A 21,751-nucleotide genomic window follows, 5' to 3' on the forward strand; every position below is an offset into this window, starting at 1 on the left:
TGGTCGGCAGTTTAACAAAACTCCAACTTAGCTAGAGAGTCACAGCTGGTTAAAGCAATAGTGCAACATTTTGTGAAATACATCGATGCCACTCTCATATCTGTCCAAATACCGCAAGCAGATGCTTAGCTTAACTCAGCATAAAAGCTGGAAATAGGAGAGAAAGTTAGCCTGTCTGTCTAAAGATGATGAAATCTGCCTTTTAGCACCTCTAAAGCTCGAAAATTAACAAGTTATATCTCGTTTGTTTAATCTGCACAAAACCAAAGTGCAAAATGACAAGTTTATGAGGTCTCTGCCAGTTGCCTGTCAACTTCAGGGTGACTTTACAGCACCCCTGTAAAACTGCATGTTGTTTCACGATTTTAAACTATCATCTATACTATATTACTATAACTATTATCTCTCTTCTGCCCACTCCTGCTCTCCACCATCACCTCTACTTTGTTTAACACAGCTGTGACTTAAGTGTTCTCATTTACATATTTTTCTGTTTCTATTGTCAGACGGCCGAGGGAACATAAAATAGTGATTTGATTGAGTCTCACACATTCTGCTTGTTAACCAGACAAACCATATGTTAATATGGTGAGCTGCCAATAAAAACACTATTTTATGATTGTTGTGTGACAGAATAGTTAGTGTTTTGTAAATTTTAGTCTTTCCAAACTTACCTTGCCCACATTAAAACATCAGGCGGGTGTTTTCGACAAATCCTCTCTGGAGAACAGTATTGAACAGTTTTGTTTTTGGGGTGTGAACGCCCGTTTAGTGTGGAGAGAAAAAGATGAGTTATGAAATTTGGCTGACTAAGTGTGGACATATTTTCATTTTGTAGCTCTGTAGCTTCTCACTGACTCTGTTTTCATCTTTTCTTTCCATATACATTTTGATTATTTTGTTTTTCATCACCGTGTCTCTCCCTGCCTTTTTCCAATACAAGGGCAGGCTATTGTGAGTGACAGCTCATTACAACACCATCTCCTCACCCCCTAACCTTATGAGACAGAAACAAGAGGGTGTGTGTGTGTGTGTCTGTGTGTCTGTGTGTGTGTGTCTGTGTGTGCGTGAAAGCGTGTGGGCATGCACGTGTGCATTTTTGTGTGTATTTGAACATGAGAGTGGCTGCATTTTCCTCGCTTAGTGAATTCATGGTGTGTTTGCCCGTGCTGCTATTTGTGTCTATATTTACATTTGCATATGCTGTAAGGTATCTTTCATATGCACAGGCCTTTCAAGTCAGCTCTCACTCTCGTCTTCACATACTCACACATTCACACACACACACACACACACACACACACGCAGTCCAGCGATATGCAGCTCATGAATACTCCCAATTATGGGAAGCCCACTCATCGTCTCTGTACCTCAGTGATGGCTGGAGAAGAGGACAAAAGTTGTGCGGGGATGGAAGTGGAAGCAGTCCGCCCGGTTCAGAATATGACAGCTTTTGAACTTGTTTTTTTCTCTCTCTCTTTTTTTTTATTCATTAGATAAGTGAAAAGCAAAAACCCAGTGATGGCACGCCAGTACCAGCCATGATTTATGTTCACCTCTGGAAAGAGAAAAGTAGAATTTATGGCTTTCTCGTCTGGCCTAATCTTCACTATATGCTGCAAAGCCCAGGCAATGCAGTAAGCTTAGACGGGGAGGGAGAGAGAGGCTGAAAATTGTCCTCTACACTTTCTCTAGTTAGCTTTTTCTTTTTTTTTTCCTTTCTCTTCCTCTCACTTACTAACCAACTCTATCACATTTTGTCCTTGTCATTTTTTTCCCTCCTCCTGCAAGCTTACGTACACGGGAGCACCCGTACATACACACACTTGGTGCACACAGTGAAGCTTTGAACACTTCTAATCACACGCATGCAGGTGCACTATGCACACAGACGCACGCGCTCACGCATAAACCGAGAGAGCTGCTCGGCCCCTCAGCGACACCTTCACTCCTCTCGCACCAATTTTCTCACACTTTTTCATTCTCTGTGTCTTCTCTTCTTTTCTTTCTCTCGCTGCCTCGCTCCGCACCTCCGCCCTCAACCGCCTCCACATATAGATCCTTTCTTTTTATAGTCAAAGCTATAGTCCCCATGGCAACACCAGAGTTGTTGATTGCCAAGGTGCTGTACGTCTAATTATGTAACTATCGCAAGGGGTTGTGTTGTTTGTGCGTGTGCATGTGTGTGTGTGTGTGTGTGTGTGTGTGCAGCCTATGTGTTTCTCACGCCGGCACCGTCCTCTATTAGCAATGCTTCTTTTGTGATGGATCAAGCTGTGGTGCGATAATCGATCCGTGTTCAAAAGATTGAGTCAGATGTGATGTCTTGTGCAGCAAACGTGTTCAAAATGGAATATGTGACATGTTTTATGTGCACGTATCCATGTGAGAAGAAGACATACATCTGTGTGTGTGCATCTCATTTGCACATGAGTGTGTGAGAGTGTAGTACATGTGCATGACACAGGCAGGTGTGAAGCTATAACAGGTTTTGGCAGGGTAAAATCATTTGGGGGTGCAGATGATGTGCTTTTTTTTCATCCAGTTACGGTGTGACAACAGAATTCTCAACCGTCGATTCCTATTAAAGTGTTCGCAGGAAGCATAAATCCTGTCTGCTCTCATTCCACATCGATTCTTATCCAGGTAGAGCACTGAAAAGACGGAGGGAAAATGGGGGGGGGGGGCACACAGTTTTATGCATTAGCTCACCGTGGAAAAAATAGTTTTCACACTCACACTCATTTACTCTATTCGTGAACAAATTCGCACTGAAGAAGAGGAGGAAGAGGAACGAGGGAGAATAACAAGAATAGAAAGGAAAACAGAAAGAGGACTACATTTGCATTTTAACCTCTCATTCAAAACTGCACGAAAGCCGTCCCACTACTGCCAGCGTTCAGGCTGCTTGCCAGTGAAAGAAGGAGAAAACAGGAGGAGATAAAGAAGAGGTGGGCTGGTGTGAAATGGATCAAACAATGGATGTGAGAAAAGCATTGCTGTTCTCAACCAACTGCAGGCAAAAGAGAAAAGGAGTGGAGGAGGATTGGGGGTGTGTGATAACTTGCGGCTCTTAAAATGTCTGTGTTTTGTAACTAGCTTTCTGACAACAGGTCTTCAGAAAGTTGGAGAAAAAAAAGTATTTTCAGAGCTGGTTAGCGTGCCAGAGAAATTTAATCAGGAAGCAAAAGGAGAATAAATGGAGATTATTTAGTCACACGTGCTGCTCCCAAGGTCAAGAATGAGCCGCCTCACTCTTGGATGAATCCGATTTGGATTTGTGTGTGTGTGTCCTGTGTGTACGCCTGCGCCTGTCTATCATTCTCTGTTTTCATGTTCTGTGTAAGAGCCATGTTGATGAAGGAATCAGCGATGATCAGAGGGTCGGACAGGGAGGTTTGCCTCCTTTTGTGATCTCTGTGTGTTTCCCTTTCATCTGCCTTTGTGGAGACGTAGTGATCTCGGTAGACACTACTGGGACAGCAGCACCACAGAGCGAGCAGCAGCATATAGAAACAGGCTGGGAAGGATAGTGACTGCATTTTTCATTCACAGTTTCTCAAGCAGCGATTTCATGGTTATTGAATTGCTTTAGGGTGATATTTGTGGGGCGTGAGGTCATTTCACACGCAACTTCTGCCGTTCAGTGTCTTTAAACTTCCGCCATCAAACCAATATCAGCAGGAAATGAGAGATATCAAGTCCTTGTAAATACGTTGCATGCATGTTATTGTTCAGTTTTTGGTGCAGCGCTTTGTCATCTTGCAACATTTTGAACATAAGGAAATTCTGATAAATGAGGGCGAATGTCTCATTTGCCGTAATGCACGCTGCAGCCACGTTGTTGTTCTACTCGCCACCTCAGTGCTGCGGTGTAACAGCCAAAGAAAGCACAGACTGTGCCAATTCATAATTCATCTGGATGCTTTTTTTTTTTTCTTACGTTTATTTCATTCCACTCCACTCAGCTCTGACTGCAGCATGCCACTCAATCCCAGCCCAAACAACTGGGCCAGGCCGTCCCGTTGTCAGAAAATACTCCTCTCATCCTTGATCTGATGTGATACAGATTGCCAGTCTCTGTTTGTCTGTAAAGACGAGAAGGGATAAAGTGGAAGAGAATGCAACAAAAGGAAAGAGATTGGGATGTTTTGCTTTATAGTCCTCCTTACCCTCACACACAGACATTGATCTCTCTGCAATATGTTTCACTTGAACATCAAAAGAGAGGTTTGGTGTTTGGCCATGTGTCAGGATGAAGAACTACAGGAGAAGGAAAGAGGCCAAATACTCACTGAGATGTGCAGACATTAGTGGATATTAAACCTGATGGGAATCCAAGTGGGATTTTGCCATTCATCAACTTTCAAGCCGTTATCAACGCTGTTTTCGACTAACCTGAAAGTCAAACAGGACTTGGGACATCACACTGCATTCTGGGTATGTTAGGGGTGATGGCAGTTGTTGTTTGTTTGCATATGGTGCCAATGACACAGGTGCTGTTTTTGACAAATGGCCAGTAAATGATCAAAAAAGCAGCCAGCAGCATGGAGAGGTCACGGTTAGAGAGACGGGAAATTGGCAGTGAATTATAACAGCGGTTTGACAGGAGATATGATTAATTCTTGAAATAACAAACTTGAGGTATTAGTTTAATGCAGACTTAATCAGAAGACATCAACGATTAAGAAAACATTGTATGTTGTACAAAGTAAATCATGTTTTTCCTTAGCATGAAACTTAAATTAAAAGATTTTTAAAGGGAGTTTTGTTACTTTTTCCCTAGTTCACATCCCTGACCACACTGTGCACCATTTAAAAATCTATGCCAACATTTTTTTTAAAAATTCTTCACATTCTTATATCAAAATCAAATCAGATTTTCTTCCCATAAAACAAAACATGACACGTGCTGATGTAATTGTGTACCAACCAATGTCAATCAATAATATCACAACACCTATTGACTAACCTGCAACTTTTAGCTGCACAGAGCTAAGATTAAGTTAGCTTGCTAGCAAATGCATATTTCGTCTGTGTGTCTTCGCTCCCCTAAAACACCGTAGCTACACCCTGTGTGACTAGAATTTATTTACGCTGAGGAAAGTGGTACCTGTGACAGCTCCAGATTATGTTCAAAGCCTTTTACAAAGTAACGTTACAGAGAGCATATGATGGGCATCATTTCTCTCTGCCTGACAGAGACCACTATTCTGTTGGCGTTGGACCGTCGGGGCCAGGGGTGTAAATATAGACAGTGTAGGCAGTGCAATTGCACTTGGGCCCCTGGGGTGGAGGGGCCCGTAGAGAGAGCGGGCCCTTGCAAGTGGTGCAGATTGCCACCTTGGAAATATACCTGTGTGTAAAGACAAATAATAAAAAATGTATATGTTATTAATTTAAAAACAGTGCCATTTGCTATATTCGTCCTCAAAAAGGCAAAGCCATCTGCATGGTTTTCTTTTTTTAAATAGTATCTAAAACAAAGATAGATGCTTTTTCTATATAAGCTATAAAACCTATAAATAAAAAATCTATTCAATTGAATGATTAATTTCTTATTTTCTTTGATATTTTTGTCAGATACACAGTGATACTGTACTGTACTGGGTAATATGTATGTTGATGTTGTCCAATGTCAAGTCTTTATTTGTGTCAAGACAGAACATGCACGATAGCGTGCACTAGGGCCCGTCATAATAATGTGCACTGGGGCCCATTGTAACATCCTTACGCCACTGGTCAGAGCATCACTGTTACGACACGCTCACTTTTATATGATGAAATCAAATTCCTCCTTACGTTATATCCCGCCTGCCTGTCCTGTTTTACTTAACGATAGTGAAGCTAGATAATTTTGAAATGCTGTTTCATCTGAACGTCAGGTATATTTTGACACCTAAACTTTTGTTCTTTTCCTTAATGAATACGCAACTTTTAATTGTAACAGAGTACATCTGTGTTGTGGTATTGCTACTTTTAGTTAAGTAAAAGATCTGAGCACTTCTTCCACTGCTGGTTAGAGAAATATATTTTTAACTGCACCTCATGTCCTATTCAGCGCCACTGAATAGGACATGAGCTTGCATGTCTTTAGCATTGGGTACATTTAGTAAATTCATAACCATAATATTATACACAAGCACTGCCTCTGTCTGCTGAGTGACTTGTTGGCTGGAATAAAACGTGTGTTACCAAGATTAGCCCGTGCACTCGCAAAGAGGATCACTGAATATGAGGTGAGGCGATGCCATTTGACTGAGTGACCTGAATTCAGCTCCTGATGAACACATCTTGTGCCATGGGAAAAATAACTTCCCTCCTCACACAAGCTGATTCCAGTTCCATTAGTCACATTACGGCACTTCGCTCTGCAGTCTGCAGTGGTAATGGCGGTGGAAGGGTGTGAGCTGCCCTTTTGCTACACGTGTTGTAAAATACTTCTGTGCCTCGAGAGGTTGCAAAAGTCAATAAAATGAAAATTTTACATGTACTGTAGGAGCTTTGATGGAAATGCGGGGGGTATTCCATGGGAGTGTAATGCCTCTGTGAATTAATGTAAAATCAATACTTTTAAAATAGGTTGTCCTCTTTGTGACCACTGGTGAAATCTATTACATGCCTGCTAAATGTTTCTAGTTTTTCAGCTAATCTCACCACAGAGGGTTTTTTTTCTTCCCCTGTGTTCACGGGCCCGGTTTCCCAAAAGCATCTCAGGATTATAACCATATTTGTTCAGCTAATGTTTCCATTGGCATGTTTCCATCCCAAGATGAGTGTTGTGCATGCTGAGATACTTTGGAAAGCGGGACCAGGTCGAGTGCCAGTGCTTTATTCGACAGTACGAATAGTGGCATTTGGTTACACTTAGACCCTGTGGCATTGCTCCTGCAGAGAATCTCAACATCTGGAGCTGTTCCCTTTCAGATGCTCGCTTTCACATACTGAACACTTAGGAATCAGTAAATATATGTATGAACAGAAAGCACAAAAAAACAGCTTAATACAAATGGGGACGGAGACAGAATGACGTCAAAGATAAAGGGGCCTTCACCTGCAGAATGTAAAATAGAGCAAGTTTTCACAATAGTAGAAGAGGAATATTATGAAGGCAGCCTTCCTTGCTTCCCTGGGAGAGTTTCATGGAGTGCTTTCTCACTGTGATAATGAAATGACCCGGCCTGCACTGCTCCACTCTCTCTCTCAAAAACACATCTGCTAGACGAGGGTGAAAATGAGAAAATCCTACCTCCTCTCCCGAGTTTCGTAAAGCATACTTTCAATATTCTTTTTCACAGACGATGATGGGAGTGTGAGTGACTGCTTGCTCTTGTGTCCCTGCAAGTGTTGTGAATTACTGTGGCTGCATGTATTAGTTTGTGTGCAGGATGCTGGCAAGTTGCATTTGTCTTCTCAGCAACTTGTAATAAACTGTATTTGAAGCGCATCTGACATAACAAGGCATCATACAGAAATTCGGCGGATAGAAATCCCATAGAGTTGTCATCGTAACAGTGTTTTTGTAACTTCATTTCTGTGTTTTGCACGCGGCGAAATCAATACAGTAAGCAGCGCAACTCAGATCAAGGACTTCAATTTTGTCCCATTTCAAGGTAGAATCCAATATAGCAAACTATAGTCCCACACTGTTTGCAGCTAATCTTGTGGGCCTCACTAGACATTCAGGCCGTACTAGACTGATTCAGAAGAATGACTCACCAGTTTGGTACAGCACAGGCTGCATGCAGACCATGTATTCCCTCAGCTTCTAGTTAGCAGGGAATCTATGGCAGCACTGAGGCAGAGCGCTGTCATTGAGTTACATAATCAACAGAGGAGTGTAGCGAGAATATGTGTGTGTGTGGGTGTGCGTGCCCGTGCATTTGTGTAGCCGCCGCAGTTCTTTTTGAGCTGTCGATCATGTGGTACACCAAGGCCACTCTAACACGAGGCTGCTGAGGTGGACTTTCAGCAACAATGGAGCTAAGCCTGTGTGTGTGTGTGTGTGAGTGTGTGTGAGCATGTGTATAGTGTTTTTAAAGGCATATGCGTGGATGAATAGGCGGCCCCTTTCACAAGGCTGAGGAGAAAAAAGGCACGCTACATGCAAGGTATTAGGTGTACATGCTGAGAGATGAGCCAATTTACAGAACATGTTGACTCACAAGGATACATTTACATATTCATTTTGTGTGTGTGTGTGTGTGTGTGTGTGTGTGCGCACGCGCGTGTGTGTGACTCTTTGTATCCCATTGTATGTTTCCATGCATGCTTGGATGCATAGGCCTATTTGTGATTTTGCATGTTAGTGCACGAGCCAAGATTGTGTGTGTATAAGCGTGCATGTCTAGTCATGTAAGCCTACTCTCTTGTGCCTGTTTGTGTGTGTCATGTGTTTATACACTCTATGTCGGCATCTCGGCGCGTTTTTGTTTAAGTTGTAGATGGCATTTCTTCTCATGCCGGCATTAGGCTGAAGAGAGCTTCATGTATTGTCTGTGTTTTGTGTTGCTTCTGCTGCTCAATGATGCCATCTGGCTTTGGCTTACACCACCACATACATCCTGGGGGAGCTATCCGTGCTAGTCAGCGTCTGGTTTTAACAACTGTTTTGGGATCGGTTGTCCGGTGGGCTGGTGCTAACTCACCCTATTATGAGCAGGATGATAAAACTGACCTTGAAGCAGTTTATGGGCCCGGGATAATGGAAACCACTGATAGAGAGCCCATGAAAGTCCACTCAGTTTTCAGTGACAAAAGAAAATAATGGTTTAACCACTTAACATTATTTTTGAACTGTATCTAAAAATTTATGAGCACACATTCTGCGGCTTAACTAGCGACGACAAATGAAGAGACTGATTAATCTGCGAAGTTAGGTCATGAGATTTGAGGTCTTAAGTATGTAGTAGTAGTAGTATATTAAAACTTTAGGGATGGAGGTCTTAATTTGATAAGTTGTATTTTTTTGTTGCCTATTTTTTTAACTGTTTTGATTAAAAAAAGGGAACATGCTGATACTTTAAGTGCACTTGCATATTTTATATTTTGTACATTCCCAGTTAATATATCTTCATAATAAAGAACAAATATCAGAACAAAATTAAGAATTATAGTGCAGTTAAAAATTTGCTTTAAGTTTTTACCAAAAATGTATGTCACGATAAGGGACAGCAGAAGAAGAGAAGGTATTATATTTTTTATTTTTTGGGAGAGCAGGAGTGGGTCTTTTATGTTTGTCTTATCCCAAAAATATATCTAATTTCAGCCTTCCTTGGAAGATTTGTTAAAAAGAAAATAGACTGTCATGATTGCCATGGATTATACGTGGTTGTGTCATGTGCAGAGTAGGGATGTGTGCAGTTAGTCGACTAGTTAATTAAACACAGCTACCATTGCTAGTTGGCCCCAGAAATACTAGTGTGTGTGTGTTTGATTGGAGATAAGTCGGGACGTTAAGTACACAGTAAAATTAATTTATTTAGTGAGTCATGTTTTGTAGGATATTGTGCAGTATTCATGATGCACGATGTGAAGTGCCACACATTTCAGTGGCATTTAAAAATAGAGTTTGCATATTGAACAAATGTGATCCATGACCTCACATGGCTATTATAATATATGCAGTATTTTTCTGACAATGTTATAGACCTTATAGATTATATTATGCTCAGTTTTGACTGTTTTCTACGGCTGTCCTGAATATCTTTTTTTGTGCCTTGAAGCTTATGTGAAAATAAATATTGAGAGTACATAAGTCAGACTTTTTTTAAACATTAAGTTTTCAGTCAGTGCAACTAAAATAATGTGACAATTAGACACTTTGTTAGCAACATTAGCCACAGTAGCTAGAAAAAAAATTTGCAAGACAACTAAGCTGTTACTTACAGTTTTCAGGTGATTTGCCAAGTTCACTGTATAATACAACTTTTCAACATCTTGCTAGCATTTCACGTGTGGTCAAACCGTCCCAATTTCAGGAGTGCTGGACTGCTGGTGACTGACGTTAGATGAAAAATGAGTTGGAGACAAGTTCCTTGTCTGAGAATAACTGATAATAGGTATGTATATAAACCAACCCTTCGAATACTGATTTGGTTGTTGTTTACTGTATTCAAAGCTTTAAAGCTCTGAAGCATTCAGGTCAGCCCTACTGTATTCTGAGTGTTTTCTCACTTTTAGACATGCCGACTCATCTAAATTTAGATTTCAATTTAAACATCAGGGAAATTAGTCATTGGGAACATCCCTTGTGCAGAGGGACATTAAATTATCTTGAGATTTTAGGGGGCCGGGTGTTGCAGGGTTTTTTTTCCAACAGTCCAAAAAATTAAAAACTCAAAATAATAAAAGTGAAACATAAAAAAAAACAAACAAATAAGTGTGTATGCCTAAAATGTCAGTACAGAGTGAAATGAAGACCAGGAAAAATAAACACAACCTCAGAGGCTCAGGGCCGTCATGCACTGTGCTGGTTAAGACTGGTGCTCGCATATAAAACCAGTGGAGGTGGAACACAATTAGGTCAGATTGAGGCCAGACCATTTGTATGGGTCACAGTAAAAGCGCTCATATGTATGCAGGCTTATAGGACCCTAGGGAGCACTGGGCTGACCTTGTCCCATGCTCTGATCTATGTCCTCATCTCCCCCTCTTCCTTTTTTATAACCACATTTCTCTCTTTTCAAACACCCCCTCCCCTTTTTTTATTTTACTGTTTTCCATTAGTTTCTTTTCCTTCTCACCCTGTTTAGTTTCATCCCTCCTAAAATCTCCCTGTTTCCTGTCCAGCACCGTTTTTTATTCTCTCTTTCACTTTTTTTTACTCATTTTAACTCCCTCTTTCTTTCCATTCCCCAATTCCTTTATCCCCCTCGTCCTTTTTCCATATCAACAGCCAGTCTGATAAATAATGCATCACAGCACATTAAAAACATTAGTAGGGTTCTCTTGGCTGTCAAAGAGAGGGAGGAGACGAGGGAGAGGAAGGAATGGGTAACTCCATTTTAAATAAGTGTTATGGAGAATGATGTGATTTAATATTAGCAGCGGAAAAGCGCCAGGAAAGGGTGAAGGTCCGAGCATTAATTGTGTTTCGCGTCGTGACATTGTGTCCTGGCGCTCAAAGGTTTCGCCTTTGGTGAATCATCTGAAAGCCCAGAGATTCATTAAGATGATGACTGTATCAGCAAACTCTGAAGAAAAGATTTAATGACATTTAGCAAAACACTGATGCTGCATCACACAGAACCTTGACCTTTCCCTCCTCCCCTTTCATCCTCAGCTTTCTCCTCTCCTTTCCTCCCCTCGTCCCTCCTCTCCTCCCCCCCTCCTTCCTTCCATTCCTCCTGGCAGCGTGGCGATTGGCATTATTAAAAATTGATTGGCGGCGAGCGTTTAGCAGGGTGGTGAGGCGGAGAGGGAAGGTTTGACAGGCAGGAGTGAAATGAAAGGAGGGCCTCGGCGGACACACTGTGGAAAGGTCTCACTGGGGGACAGACAGTGTGTGTGTGTGTGTATGTGTGTGTGTATGCACTTGTATGCACAAGCTTGTGTGTGAGGCTAAGAGAGGATTGTGCAAGAACATTTTGTAGCGAGGCTTAACTCATACATACTATGTTTATTCTGTGTACGGGTTGATTTTGCTGTGTGTGCGTGTGTGTGTGTGTGTGTGTGTGTGTATACATCCACCTCAATATATCTGAACAGTCCACACAGACCACTTGACGATAGCACACAAGCATCCAGGAGCACCCACAGAGAGGATACACAGTCACAGCAGCTCTGCTGACCCAGAGTTACCTCTCCCTCCATCCCTCTTTCTATCGTTCCCTTCATCCCTCTGCTTATCCCCCTTTCCAACCCTTCTCTCTCCTTTCATCTCACATCAAATAATATTTCCAACCCATATTCCCAACCAGCTATTCCCCCAATGGCTATAAGTGCTACAGCTTTGGAGATTTTCAATACACTTTACCCGCAATTTGGCTGAGTGATTCTCAAAAACTTTTTGGGAGGGGGTGGAGGGTGGGAGAGGGGTAAAAGCACGAGCTATTACATGAGTACACAATGCTTACTGGTTGTCTCTTGTTTTCTTTTTCTTTTTTTTGTTCTCTTTGTCCTCTCCTTGCTTCTGTCCCTCTCTCTCACAGATGAACAGACCAATCCAGGTGAAGCCAGCAGACAGCGAGAGTCGAGGAGGTACTGTACGCCCTTCCTTCCTTCTTTTCCTCCCTCCCTTTTCCTTGCTACCTTCTTTCCCTTTGTTCTAACCCTACAAACATGCTGCCTGTGCGTATCAGCCTCACCATTATCTGTCCCATTAGACGATGCCCTGTACCTCGACGCAGGCTGACAGCACGGCCTGGCCGGACCCTCCAGTATTCAGAACACATTATGTAAACAGTGTTCCTCCTGGCTGCCGCTGCCCCAGCTCCTTTCTTAGAGTTTCATCATATGCACCGATGCACGTGCATGTACGCACATACACAGAAACATGCGCAGCGCGTAGTGCTCAAGGGGAAAACAGGCCACTTCTTTTTGTCAAACACCTTTAATAACGCTGTCTGCAACCAAGCAAGTCCCATTTGACTTGTGTCAGAAGTTCTTATCAGCCAAACGAACTGCAGATTGAATTGACGGATCCGTGTGAATGAAAGTGGACGTCTAGTCTGGTATTTCTTGTGTGCCGTACTGTATTGACAGCTAAGGCGGCTTAAAGCGCATTTTCTGTGTCTAGACATGTAGTGACCTGCTCCTGACATCAATCAATGCACTGTACAAGAGAAGATTGATGCAGTTTGACCGTTTTTGGCTGGACTCTTTCAAACTTTGCAGTTGTTAATATAATTGGCACCAGAGCGATTCTTCGGCGGCGAGAATAAGGAGAAGAGAGAGGAGGGGGAAAAAAGAGGAAATAGAGCATGCAAGGAGTTGAAGGTTGATAAGCAGAGGGAAGCATAAGGACTGAGAGAGAGGTGTTAGCCTGTAAAGGGAGAAAAAAAAAACCTTTAAGGAAAGGAAGAGAGATTGTGCGACATCTTCCTCTATTTAGTTTGGTGGTGCTCTGAGTATGATTGATGAAGCGGGAGGGAACAGAGGCAAGCACCAAGCGTGAGGAAGCAAAGTGAGGGCAATGCATGCCGTCCATACCTCTGTCTGTTATTTGGGTCTACATCCTCAGCCCGCTTCTGTTCTACTCATCCAGTCTCAACACTTATTTTTTCAAGACTATTTCTGTGTCTATATCTTTTTTTATTCTCTATGCCTTGGATGTTTTTCTCAGACATGAATGCAAAGCTACATCGTACTGTCAGGGTGTTACATTTTAATTGCAGTGGTGGAAGGACTTACAGTAGATCCTTTACCGCACAGAACTATGAAAATAAACCATTATAAGTAAAAGTTCTGCGTCTAAAATCCTATTGATGTGAAAGTACAGAAGTATTATCATTAACATGTAAAAGTAGTTGTTCTGCAGAAAATGTCCCCAGTGACTGATATCCTGTGTTAGTATATATTACATTTTTAGACTGTTAATACTGATGCGTCAGTGTAAAAAGTGTTTCACTGCTGCAGCTTGTGGAGTTGGGCTACTTTGAAAAATGTCAAATAAAGTTCGGTAGTTTAGTCCAGTGATTTCTAATGTAAGGGTCAAGCCCCCTCCAGTAGGGCACAAAATAAATCTGGGGGGTTGTGAGATGATTAAAGCTACAGTTGGTAAAATAACTTTTTGTCTTATTTGCTGAAACTATCACTATATTCTGAAACAAGTACATGACACAGATGGTCTCTAAAAAAACCATGTCCTTCCTCCCCTCCTACTGCCTTTAATGGTGTTCACTAGAATCAGACCGCGGTGTGGCAGAAACAACCAATCACAGCCATGGAGTCTCTAATGCAGTTGTCGATAATGTCAATCGCTCCGTGGACCGCAGTCATACTGTCAAACTAGGCAGGTCTGATTTAACATGAATCAAGACTCTGTCACTGCATTTCTCACCTCAAATGTTTTCAGACACATATTTTAGTGCACTGTTTAGCTGTAAAATGAAAAAATTTGTGACATGTTGGAAACAGAATCTTGAATTCATATTTGATCAGCGCTGCCTCATTTGACAGTTTGACTGCTGTCGACGGAGTGATTGACATTACTGACAGCTACGTCAGAGACTCCTCGGCTGTGGTTGGTTGTTTCTACTCACGCAGTAAGGCCATTAATAATCTTTATGAAATAATGGATCGTTAAGGCCTTGAACAGTGATTTAAAAGAAACCATCTGAAAATTTTAGAGGGAATTCACTCGATGGAACAACTCATAGCCTTTTTCCGCCAAAACGAGCATGTGTATGCAGATTTTTTTCACGTGGGAAAACTTTAAAAAACAGACAATATATTCTTTTCCCATTGCCAGTGGACCAGATCTGTTTAAACAGCTCTGCAGTAGATGAGTATACCTTTCTGTTTTGTTTTTTTGGGGTTTTTTTTTTTTGGTTGTTGTTGCTGTTGTTTTCTTTGGTATGTCACATTCGATGTCACAGACAGACAGACAGAAAACAGATACATAAACAGTAGAAAGCAGTAAGGAGGCCAGTGAAATGTTTTTATATCTTTGCTTTTTCAGTCTCTCTCTCAAACTCATGCCGACTAAATATTGAACAATGTTTGAACACTGCTCGGAGAGAGAATGACAGTATTTTGTGTATACAATGACGCACCGGAAAAGGAGCTAAAATTAGCGTTTCCAACCGTGACATCCAACACATGAGGAATCCAAACTAGACACTGTGTTTTATAAGGGTTCACAAGTCAAAAAGTCTGGCTGACACTGGTTTAATCTTCAGCAATGCATGTTTTTTAGAAGCTTTACGCATGTGCTTACTAGTTACTGTTACTAGTAACTATTCTAATAACACACTGAATGTTTGTACTTGAGTAAATGTACTTAATTACTTTCCACCACTGTCTGATTGTTGATGATCAGAAAGGAATGCTGCTGAACTGTTGTGCAGTGAAAATACATAAGGGAAGTTGGAGTAGAGAGTAATACATTTTATGATTTTTAGTAATCGTCTTGTCTACTAAATATTACAGTAGAGGGAAATCAGGGAGTCATTGTCATATGCTGACTGTGTGTGTGCATGTGTGTGAGTGTGTGTTAACAGTCCTTTCCCAAAGAAAGATGTAATGTTTATTGGTGCCTTCCCGGGGGAACAGTAGGCTTTATCCACCAATGAGGTGCGTACTGTGAATTTGTATGTGTGTGTGAGAAGGTGGGGGGCCAAACATTTCAAGTTGTGTGTGTGTGCATGCGGTGTGTGTATGTGTGTGTCCTCCACCCCTGATGTGCGCTCCACTCTTGTAAACAGCCCCCCCCCCCAACACCACCCCCACCCAGTGCAAGGCCAGAGCGCAGATTAGTCTTGTTGACTCTGCAAGGACACCCTGTCAGGCACAGGCAGCGGGGAACGGACCCTAAGCACGCACGCACGCACACAGATAACCACACCTACACACACACGTTAATTTGCAGAGCGCATTTAGAGGCAATTGCACTGAGGCTCATTAATTTCCCAACATATACATCCATTTCCACAAAGCTCAGAATCTGTGCAATGTAAAAACAGACGGCCCTGCACACCGACACATCTGCTACTGGTGTGCGCTAACACACTTTCACCGTCTGCCTCACAATTTCCCTCAAACACTCATTCAGTGACTCAATCATGCTGTCATGGTGAATAATGAACCAACGCTGGACCTCAGTCTGGCTATATTTTATTAAAACCCATATATGTAGAATTTATATTGGATATCATCCTGCAATTCTTTCTGACAGCATGAAAGTTTGTTTGTTGAAAAAAAAACAGAAAGAGAGAAGTTTGGTGGAGGTTATTTGTTGCTTTAGTCTACAGAGACATTTCACCAAATGTTCTGAAATGCCAATTTTAACTTGAAGAAAGAGGAGGACGGCAGTTGCTATGTGCAAAAGACTGGTTGCTATGCTATGTGTTCGTAAATCAGAAATAGGCCAAGAACGTGTTAAATTGGTGCTGTGTGACTTGATAACATGAACAAGTCATATTCCTTATGTTTTATCTGATGTATCTCAGTACAGAAAGTACAGTGTGCTTTCCAGATGCCATGTTAGGGTAAATGTGTGCATAGCTTCCGGTGTAACAACAGGTTACCCTCCCATGCAACCCCACATCCACGTCTTATCCGTTGGATTCAGTGCAACCTTTGACTTGTGTATAGCACTTGTTACTACTGCTAGATTGTATTTATTTCTATCTCATTTGTTTCACAGTTAAATTTGCTGCCTCATTACTGTGCAGCAGGCACTAGCATCCTGTCTGCGATGCATATTTAATAATAATAACAACCAAATGTGTTGTCACATGTAAACAGACACCCCCCGGACAGCCTCTCTGTGGAACTTAACTTAGACCTCCATTAAATTTTAATCATGTCCTGACCTGAGGACAGACACACCGCCATGTCTGTCTTTTGAATACGTGTGACGAGCACAGTTCCTCACAGGTAGTACATGATGTACTGAAATTGGCCAATTAGCCACATAAGTCAGATTTACAGATTGTTACACAAGCTATTGTTACTTTACATTAGATAACATATAATATTAAATATAGATACATCAGGGCAAAGTGTTGCTTAGATGTCATCTAAGGTGTCATCTCTCTTCACGTAATGTATTTACAACTATATGAACAGAAAATATGATAGAAGAAACATGGAATATCTCGTTTAACAATCCCCTCGTCCCACTTTATGATCTACAGTATAAGGGACTCATTTATACGGTGGCTGAGAAGGGTCAAATGTAATGCAAACAGACACAACACAAGCAAATAAAGCACACACACGAACGCGGTTTACAAAAAGTGCTGCAGAACACTCACAACAAAATGGAAACTGTTTCCAGGAGATACTAAAAAGCGATGTACACGGCTGGGACACGCCATGTGTTTTTTGTATTTGGAAAATCCATTAGTCTGCATTAGTCTGATGTTTATTATCAGACTGCCAATTCAAACAAGTTTACAGCACCACAGGAACGGTCTAACAAGTGTTAGTGTCCTCCACTTGGAGAAAAGGTAATTTAATCAGCTTATTGTTAACTGGTGAACAAATTAAGCAAAGTGATTTCATTTTGTAAGTCATGTCAGCAAAACCTACGGGTAATTTAACATGCTTATCCCAAATTACAGGTTCTGGAAGTAACTATTAATGTTCTAACTATAGCTAACGTTTGCCTGTTAGATAATTAATTGTGTGCATTTTGTCAGATTATTTCATTAGTCAGCCGTGTGCATCACTTTTTAGTGTCCCCTGGAAACTATTTCCGTTGTGTTGTGTGCGTCATGTAGCTTTTTTTTTATACGCTGAGCAAGTGTCATCGGGTTGATGATTTCAAGTCGTCTAGATGATGCTTTCCTGTGTCGTCAAGTTGGTGAATGTTTTCTAAATTCTGCACAGGTGTCGTCCAGTTGGTGAAGATCCTTCCATTTGTTTCTGTTGTGTCTGTTTAAAGTGTTTTTGCCCTTGTCGGCCACCGTACATTTACCTTAAGTTAACCAGAGAGAATATTTTATTCTTCTCTCATGTTCAGATATATCACAGTGTGACTGCACCTCTACTTCAACATGTTGTTGTTGAGAGACAGAATATTACTTACAACGGTTAAAAGAAGCCTGAAACTGAATTCCTTCACACTGATTGTTGTTTTGGCATCACATCATTACAGTCAAACAGCTCACACAGCATAGAGCAAGATGCTACAGCTAAAGTAATCTAAAAACTGGATAACCACAACATTCACTCAGTGAACTGTCATGAAACCTGGAGTATCATATCAGCCTCTCATCTTAGATTTTGAGCTACTGTGAGCCAAACATGTTGGAAGCTCAGTCTGACTGTGAGTGTAGTGAAGTATTAGTGGGTAACAATATCTTTTTGTCCCAAAGAGATTAGGCACATGGTGAAGACGTGATGTGAGCGAGCATTGTGTTGTTACCATCAGACAAACTTTGAGTTGCTGCACCATGAGCATCTGTGACCAGAGCTCATGCTCACGGCTAGGCGCCAACCGTGTTCCCACAGGACAGAAACTGCACAGAAAAAGATTTTCTTGCTTTGATCATGAGCTTATCTTCCACTACAAATCTGTAATAGAAACATGGGTGGAAAATATTAATAACTGGAGAACCAGGTAAACCAGGAAGAACATGGTATACAAGGAGAACTTTTGCTTTATTTTAAATACGCATTGTACTACAGATGCTTCAGCGAGAACCATTGAATGTGGCATGAGCGAGGACTGCTTCATCAGCGCTGCTAAAGTTAACAAATTTCTAATTCTACATGTTGTTTATATAATACAATTATCAGCATCTGTCAGCTACTTGTTATTGTAATTGTTAATCGTTATTCTATTGTTATTGCATTGCTGATGTTTTCCAAATGGAGCTAAACACCTACATATGACCATTGTTTAGAATAAGCATACTCGTTGAGAATTTGTGTTTAAGCAAATAGCTTCAAGCCATTAGCTTCATTCAAACCCAATTGAGATCTTAAAATGTGTGAATAAATCAGCGGGTAACATATGTTACCTCGGATAACATATACAGTCTGTTGTGTCACAAAACGTTCTTCGCATGCAAGTAAGGAGGAGTAAATATGCTGCTGTCTCAGTGAGCATAGCGTGCCTTTATGTTGAATATCAAACGGCATCTCTGATCCTCTGATCGTGACCTATTCCTTTTCCGTTTAGAAGACAGAAAGCTCTTTGTGGGCATGCTCAACAAGCAACAGTCAGAAGATGACGTGCGGCGCCTTTTCGAGTCCTTCGGCAGCATCGAGGAATGCACCATCCTCAGAGGTCCCGACGGAAACAGCAAAGGTGAGTTTATAGCTGTTTATGACTTTGAGCCAGCACCCTGTTTTTTTCCACAGGCTGCTGCACAGAAATGATTTGGCCTTTCAAAGTTGGTGACTTTGCAAAGTTCCCCTTAAACACTCCATGTTGAGCGATATCAAAGCGGGCTTTTCCACAATCATCAGAGGAGGGTTTACATAAGAATACTGTAGATTCTGTAAGTTTCAACCGTAAATGCCATCTGAAGGCTTTGCCCAAAGGGATGAACGATATAAACCAGCAGCTCTTTACAGATGAACTCCATTAACCTCATGAGTCAACCTACATGGCTCTGATAAGGGAGAAAAACACAAGTCAACCTCCTTATTAACCACAAGGCTTCATGTCATGCCAGAAAAATGTCCTTTCGAAATGTTGTCAGAGTGCTACACAAGTTCACTGCATGAAGTTCATCAGTGGGCTTAGCAGCCAATCAATGAGGCCCGATGATAACTAAGCCCAATGATTACAGTGGGCTTGATCATTCTGATTCCTCCGTGAAGCTCCATTAACAAGGCCTCATCAGCCAGCTTACTCGGCTAAGTGGGCTTTAGCTCAATAATTACTGGGAACTTGATCATTCAAATTCATCAACGGGGCTTGTCAATAGTAAGCGACACCAGAATGCTGTGGCATTTTAAGCCCCATCAGAGGATCCCAAAGTTGTTAATGGTGTCAGAGTGGCATGTTTAGTCTGCTTATTGAGCGTCGATCCACACTGATGCAGCCCTCCTCAGCAAAGAGGGCTTTGTTTACTCAGTGTTTGTTGCTTTAATGCTGTAGGAAACTTATCCCGGGTATGAAAAAAAAAAACAGGAATCGTTTTATTTTTTGTCTTGTTACTGGCAATGTTTTGCAGTGATACTGTATGATATACTTTTCAGCAAACTTTTCTCTTTTGTTCTCACTGTCTCTTTTTACCCTGAGTCATTTTCTCCCCTCTCTCTCTCTCTCCCTCTCTCTTTAGGCTGTGCATTTGTAAAATACTCCTCTCATGCTGAAGCTCAGGCAGCCATCAGTGCACTACACGGCAGCCAGACAATGCCTGTGAGTACATCCTAACTGTGAGCATGTAGATTTATGTGAGAGAGGTGAGTCACGAAGAGAGAGATGAGTCACAGAGAGCTTAATTACCTTCTTAAAGTTAAGTTAAGCTATACTTTATTAATCCCAGTAAGAAAATTTGTCCTTTGCACATGACCCAGCCAAACTATCTCAGGGCAGCGGGTGCCAGCTCCGGCTCTGACGCCGTTGCCTTGGCAAGAGAGGATGTGTAGCTTATGTCATGTGTATCAATACACACTAACATGTACTGCGTGGGCGTGTTTGTGTGTTTATGTGTGGGTGGGTGGATGGGTGGGTGCACAGGGCGCCTCATCCAGTCTGGTGGTGAAGTTCGCCGACACGGATAAGGAGCGCACCATCCGCCGCATGCAGCAGATGGCTGGTCAGATGGGCATCTTCAACCCTATGGCCCTGCAGTTTGGAGCCTACGGAGCCTACGCTCAGGCAAGACGCCCCGCAAAACATCTTTTTTTATCCACAGTTATTTATTCAATGAACCACGAAGATTAAATGGAGTGCTCAAGCTTAGCTCACATCTGAATTGGAGATAGCAAAAAACAGATGAGCTCTCCCTCCAATTAGGAAGAATATTTCCTCAGGATGTGATGTGAATTGTCTTCATTAATGTTGGTTTGGGAAAAAAAAAAACACATATTATGAGATTCAATACCTGGATATTATCTATTAGTTTCTGTTTTCTCACTTTGCTTTAACACTGCTTCCTTTTTGTCTTTCATAATTCAGTAACCTCAGTCTTTCTCCTATTCCTTACATTATTCTCCACCCTCCTTAAAGTCTCCTCTCCTCCACTGTGCAGGTGCAGCAGCAGGCGGCGTTGATGGCGTCTGTAGGCCAGGGAGGCTACCTCAGTCCAATGGCGGCCTTTGCTGCTGCCCAGATGCAGCACATGGCCACCATCAATGGCCTCCCGGGAGCACCGCTGACCCCGACGTCAGGTAACAGCAGGGGAAAACCAAAAGGTTAAAGGGCCATAGTGGATTTTCAGGTATATCAGTCCACCTTATCAAAGTAAGGAGCCATTTGTTCACACTAATTGGAACACAACCAATACAGTCTAATCCTAAACTTCACTGCATTCTTTTTAATTGCAGTTTATCTGCTGCCTCATCAAGTTACAAGCTACTAGCTAGCAAGTTACTGTCTTATTTATCCAGGATTTCTCCATCTATGGTGTCTAATGCAAACAGCTTCCTCATGTTGTTTATTAAATAGTGATGATGTGAAGGTGATGAAGGAGACTCCGCTGACACCGTCTTGCTTGTATATAGAGAGGTTTATTACAAGAAGTACAGCATCAAATCAAGCGCCTAGGATTGCCTGAGAGAGGGTTCAAAGCCAATATGAACTGCTCTGAATAACAGCTCCAACTACCCTGCTTATATAGGTTGGTTGTTTTTGTGAACTGTGAGACAAAATGAAACAGATGACAGAGAGACACCCTAGTTGGACTTCACCAATCCTTGACCTGGGCCATAAATACTCTCTTGACCCTAGGCCCCTAACTGGGCCCCTAACTGATCATCAGACCCAGGATGTCACATACCATGTAGAACTTCATTTACTACACTCACAATACTACTCAAATGGTTTGGTGTCATGATCTGTTAAGCCCAGCTCGCTAGCTTCCTCCATTTAGCATTAGCGAAGAGGACAACGATAGCCTAGCTTACTGAAAGGGCAACAGGACATGCAGTTGACAGTGCATTTTATGAGTGCCCACCTATG

The 21,751-nt window shown here is 41.9% G+C and overlaps 1 protein-coding gene across 6 annotated transcripts in view; it reads left to right on the top strand.

Annotated features, from left to right (window-relative positions):
* celf4 (CUGBP, Elav-like family member 4) overlaps window positions 1–21,751 on the top strand; it is a 110,726-nt gene that overhangs the window by 71,010 nt on the left and 17,965 nt on the right. For all 6 annotated transcript variants that reach the window (XM_049581454.1, XM_049581468.1, XM_049581462.1 and 3 more), the window contains exons 3-7: window positions 12,153–12,201; window positions 18,797–18,925; window positions 19,908–19,987; window positions 20,309–20,449; window positions 20,823–20,961. In XM_049581454.1, coding sequence (XP_049437411.1) covers window positions 12,153–12,201; window positions 18,797–18,925; window positions 19,908–19,987; window positions 20,309–20,449; window positions 20,823–20,961 — 538 coding nt within the window. The remainder of the gene's footprint in view (window positions 1–12,152; window positions 12,202–18,796; window positions 18,926–19,907; window positions 19,988–20,308; window positions 20,450–20,822; window positions 20,962–21,751) is intronic.

This window comes from Epinephelus fuscoguttatus, linkage group LG1 (genome assembly GCF_011397635.1).
Source record: "Epinephelus fuscoguttatus linkage group LG1, E.fuscoguttatus.final_Chr_v1".
NCBI lineage: Eukaryota > Metazoa > Chordata > Actinopteri > Perciformes > Serranidae > Epinephelus > Epinephelus fuscoguttatus.